The sequence below is a fragment of the Cetorhinus maximus genome, chromosome 17, assembly GCF_964194155.1.
Source record: "Cetorhinus maximus chromosome 17, sCetMax3.hap1.1, whole genome shotgun sequence".
Classification (NCBI taxonomy): Eukaryota; Metazoa; Chordata; class Chondrichthyes; order Lamniformes; family Cetorhinidae; genus Cetorhinus; species Cetorhinus maximus.
In genome coordinates, this window is record NC_135895.1 from 78,197,800 (window position 1) to 78,203,072 (window position 5,273).

The following is a 5,273-nucleotide window of genomic DNA, read 5'->3' on the forward strand; positions in this document are numbered from 1 at the left end:
CCGCGTGGGCGGAGGGGTATAAATAGCGGGTTATTTTTAAACGGTTACTATTTCCCGGAGCGGCGGCGGTGAAGGAGGAGCGGACAGGAGGATAGAGGAAGGAGGCGGGGGGGGGCTGCTTGTTGCTGTTGTTGTTGTCACCGGAGTGCGGACACATTAACGTGAGCGGAGCCCAAGGCAGTAAATAAGGCCAGAGAAATCCACCCACTCCTCCCCTCCAATACCATTGGACTTATAACCTTCACTGTGAAAGCAGCTGGAATCGACTATCGCTCAGGTGGGACGTACAATCGGATCGAGCAGCTTGTTCGGCGTTAATTTTCTCGGGGGGGTGGGGGGGGGGAAGAGAGAGCCTGCATTCCAGGCGCTGGGAGGCCGGATCATGGAGTTCAAGGTGGAGGCGCACCGCATCATGACCATCTCCCTGGGGAAGATCTACTCGTCCCGGGTGCAGAGGGGCGGCATCAAGCTGCACAAGAACCTGCTGGTGTCGCTGGTGCTGAGGAGCGCCCGCCAGGTCTACCTGAGCGAGCAGGAGGAACTCTACCTGCAGCAGCAGCAGCAGCAGCAACTACAGCTGGTCGATCCCGGGGAGCAGCCGCCCCCGGGGAGCTGGGAGGACAGGGGTGCGTGCGAGGCGCCCACGGAGCAGGCTCCGAGCTGGGCTGAGATGGAGAGGAGGACTGACCCCAAGGAGCAGGCTGCGAGCTGCGCCCAGATGGGTAAAAGTGACTCCGAGCTGCCGGCTCCGAGCTGGGCTGAGACGGGGAGCAGCGGCTGTAAGGAACCGGCTCCAAGCTGGACTGAGATGGAAGGCAGTAACTCTAAGGAACCAGCTTCAAGCTGGGCTGAGACCCCCAGCGCTGACCCCAAAGAGCAACCACTCAACCAGGTTAACTCAGAAAGGACTGACCCCCAGCCGCCCAAGGAGCAGGGCCTGGAGGGAAGGGCCCCCCGTGAGCACAGAGCCCCCTGTCCAGCTGTGGCAGCGAGCCCGGGGCGGCTGGAGAGGAGGACTGCCAGGGAACAGGAGACGACCTGTCCCTGTACCCGCAAAAGGAGGAGCTCCGAGCAGGGGGCAGCAGAGCCCGCAAGCCCACTCAAAAGGGCCAGGACTGAGCAGGAGCTGGTGGTTCTCCAGGCCAGCAGTCAGCCAGAGGAAGAGGAGATGGAGACCTCCTCCAACGTCTCCAGTCTTATCAACATCTTTGGTTCCAGTTTCTCTGGGCTCTTGACTAAGGAGGAGAGTGAGGGGGAGGGCGGGCAGATCTGCTGTGACCAAGTGCTGGGCAGTATGGGCTCCTGGAGCAGGGCGATTGTCGCCTTCTGACATATTCACTTAATTTTTGGCTGAGAGAGAGAGACCAGTTGGGCTTTTCTCAGTTGTTAGAAGAAGGGATGGCTGGGTTTGGAGTATCTCGCCCTCTCCCTTCCCCCTCCCCACCCCCCAAAAGGCGCCTCTCAGCAACCACGTGGAGAGCAGCTTAATCCATCACCCACAATGAGGAAATACTGCTGAGTGGAGAGAGAGAGAGACGGGTCCAGACAGGCTTGGGGCGGCAGGGGGATACTATTTCTTGGACTTGACTTGAGTTTCTGTGGCTTTTTAATTTTTACTTTTGGTTTAAAATGTGTAATTTCGCAGCCCAATTAAAGTTTTTTTTTCGAAGGCAGCAAGAGTTTTGAGTTATTTTATAAAACTATTTTACGTATATCTAACACATTTAAACCAACTGCAACTCTTGCTGAGTCAGAGTGGAAGTCACTTACCATTTTTCCCCTCCTTGTTCTGTGCTCTTTTAGCCTTGCATGGGGCTCCCAGTGAGCTGTGTGAGAGCACGTTTCTGTACTTTGGGAAAAAAAAAGATTGTCTTTGTTCTATAAAGACTTATTCAAGTGTTCGATTATTCTCCGTTGTATTTTTGTAGTACTGTTTGTTCTTCCTGTTATATAAATGGTGTAATTTACACGAATTAAAAAAGGTTATTTAAATTAATCTTGCCGTTGGGTTTGTTTCTTGCTGTACCCGCTCCACGACGGGGTTAACTCTCCTCGCAAGTGTGCAGGGTGGGGGAGGGGAGTTTCCTTTGTGACTATTGTTGGGGAGGAATGTGTTGGACTCTCTCTTTAAAGACACTGCTGCTTTTGTCAGCTCTAAGTCGGGTAAAGTTCACAGGCTGCGAGTTGCAACCGCAAGTCTTCGCAGGCGCTCAAAATCAACCGCCGAAAGTTGGGTTTTAAGTAGGCGGATTTTCCACTTTTTTAAATCAAGTGCAAAAATAAAAAAAATTGAATTTTATAAAGTGGAAAGTTTTATTGCAACTACTTCTCTTCCCTTCTTTCCCCCGCTCTCCCCCCCCCCCCCCCCCCCCCCCAAATTTTCCATTTGGGATCTGCTTGCTGGAGTCCCAAATGTTGGCTATTCGACTCTGGAATGGTGTTGAAGCTGTCTGCTGATCACCCAGTAGAAGTACCAAACTTTTAATGTCTTTTCTTCATCCTGCCCCCCCTACCTCCCCGTCCAGATGCAGCTTTACTGCCAGGAGCTGGTCAATTCTTTAAAAAAAAACCAGTGGGGTCTGATTAATTTTGTCCTTGCCTTGTGTCTGTAGTGGGGGTGAAGATTGCAAAGTGGCTTTTGCTAATTGGGGACAGGTGAATGCAATTTGTTTTGCCCACCTAGAAACAGACAAGGGGCTCCCTCTGGTATCTTAGTGTCCTGACTGTTTTGTGTTCTGAGTCCTATGACCCATTAAGGTAGCCACAGTTAAGAATTTGAACAACATTATACCCTACTAGGGACAATGCAAAGGAGAAGTACTCTTGGTAGTCAGGTGTTGTTGGTTGGAGGTGGTAATGAAACATTTACTAGTTTTACCAGTAAGTATTTCATTATCAGTTGAGCTTCCCTGGCTTGGCAGTGTTGCTGTATCTTGCCTGGGTTGTGGGTTTTGAATCTGCTCTCCAGGCTCTAATGCAACCTCTAGTAATTAAACTGGCCCCCCAAGTATGTTTAACTGCTTCATGATGGTATGATTCAGTAACCCTTTGAATTATTTATCCCTCAAATTGACACTGCTCAAATAGGTTACCTGATTACTGTTTGTGGGATCTTGCTGTGTGCAAATTGGCAGCTGTTTACCAAAATTACAGCAGTGACTGCACTTCAAAGGTACTTTTCTGTGAAACAGTTTGGGATGTCCTGAGGATGAGGTGCACACCAAATAAAAATATTCCTTGCTCTTTATAGTGCTTTAGAATATACTTTTTAACAAGGTCCTGCTTGTTTTATTTACTATCTGGAAGACCCAGCACTTGCTGAGGCCTAGTTCTGTGGTGGTGCTGACTCCCTATCCTGTGTTTAAATGCTAACAAGTTAACTGTAAGATAAAAACAAAAAGCTAAAAGCTACTGCGGATGCTGGAAATCCAAAACAAAAACAGAATTACCTGGAAAAACTCAGCAAGTCTGGCAGCATCGGCGGAGAAGCTCCGCCGATGCTGCCAGACTTGCTGAGTTTTTCCAGGTAATTCTGTTTTTGTACAAGTTAACTGTAGTGGGCTTCATTGCCAATCATGATCCCCATGTGTTTGTATGTTCCACTGGGATTCACTGGGTCCCTTTCCCTGAGTTTACAGGCACTGAGACTAATACCCCAATTAGTGCTCCAGCAGTTTTAACCCTAGGCTATTCTGGTCTATGACTTGGTGGGGGAGGAAGGGATCAGGTTTTTAAAAAAAAAAACAGCTACTCTCCAAGGAGTGCAATAGATTTCTTTTCACTATGTTGTGATAATTGGGGAATTGTACTTATAACATTCAGCTGCTTGGGCTTGTGTGATTGCTCAATATGCTCACCTGAATATTTAGTTCTGCATTGAAACCATTATCCTTAAAGATATTCACAATTTTAAAACAGTCTCTTAAACTGATGCCCAGCATCAGCTGTAAGACTCTAAATTGACAGCTAAACAGCTGAGAGTATGTGGAACAAAAGATGGATAAACTGAGTTGAGGCACAGATAAGGCATGATCTAATTGAATGGCAGAACAGGCTTGAGGCCTCCTGATTGTGATCCTATATGTAAAACATTTGTCATATCTGATCAGCCAACCTTTCAATACAGTTGGTGACTATTTTGGGGGAGAGTTATGACGATGAAATATCCTTGTGTAACCTTTTGCACTGTTGGCTCTTCCACCATGTCTTGAGTATGCAGTCTTTTGTCACTCAGTTTTTTGACTGAATGATTTAAGGTGCTAGGTATGAAAGTGTCCCATGTCTGAAGTCAAGCCCATGCAGATTTTACAAAAGCTCAATTGCCCAGAGTGGTGGGTCTAGTTAGAAGAAACCAAGGCTTTTCAGGTGCCTAAAACTGAAGTTCTGAAGTGATAATTATTCGTGCTAAGTGAATTTAAATCCCTTTGGAAGAGCAAAGGGAGAGACGAGGAAGTTTTTCCATAAGAGTTATTGGGATAGGGAATGCTAGACCAAAATAAAACCGGGTTGAGAGCAAATTCAAACTTTTAGAAGTAGGTTAATATTTGAAAAATGACCTTATTGCTCATGGACCTTGAGTGTACTAGAGAGCTGATATGGGTGCAAATACCTGGATGATGTTGAGATTTTAATTGAGATCTAATTGTTTAAATAATAAACATCTCAATTTACAAGTCCTGAAGTGTTTCACAACTAGCACTTTTAAATGTGTAATACGGCCAATTTTGAGCAGAGATCTGAAAATGTAGTTGGTTGAGGGATATTCTAAATGGTTGAGCCTTTTATAGGCAACTTTAACATTTGAGAGGAAAAATCAAAAGGCTCTATAGGTGTATGCACCTCACAGCAATAGGTACATGTTTTAAGGGCAGCAAGAGGGTGGACTGGTTAAAGTATCCATAAACACTATCTCAGTGCTGCACTCCCATCAGTATGCCACTAGGAGAGTCAGCCTGGATTGAGCTCAAGCCTCCACCTATACTATCCACAGAGCCACAGCTGATGTAGATAAGCAAAGGTTCACTTAAGGTCTGGAAGGAAGCTTATGAGTTGAGCCATTCAGTCTGAGTCAAGATAGTGAGTTATCTGACCCTTGGCTACACTCGATGGTTGGCACAGTGATCGTAAACTGTGTGAAGTTGGGAATGTGTGTAGGAATTTGGTTCACAGGGGGAAGGTGGTGCTGTTTTTGCCTCCAATACTTGTAGTGCTTCAGCTTGGCGGCAGTAAGTATTTTTAAGTTGTGTTTTAGTACATTGTTCAAGCTAGTGCAT

The 5,273-nt window shown here is 46.8% G+C and overlaps 1 protein-coding gene across 1 annotated transcript; it reads left to right on the forward strand.

The window, feature by feature from the left end:
• Positions 1-331: 331 nt before the first annotated feature.
• ier5 (immediate early response 5) lies at positions 332-1,990 on the forward strand. Its single transcript, XM_078561494.1, has one exon. It carries the CDS (start codon positions 383-385, stop codon positions 1,328-1,330), a length of 948 nt encoding a protein of 315 aa, XP_078417620.1. The 5' UTR covers positions 332-382; the 3' UTR covers positions 1,331-1,990.
• The last annotated feature ends 3,283 nt before the right edge of the window (positions 1,991-5,273 follow it).

Excerpts from the sequence above, each read along its gene's own strand:
- ier5 (XM_078561494.1), top strand. The coding sequence starts at position 383 with ATGGAGTTCAAGGTGGAGGCGCACCGCATCATGACCATCTCCCTGGGG.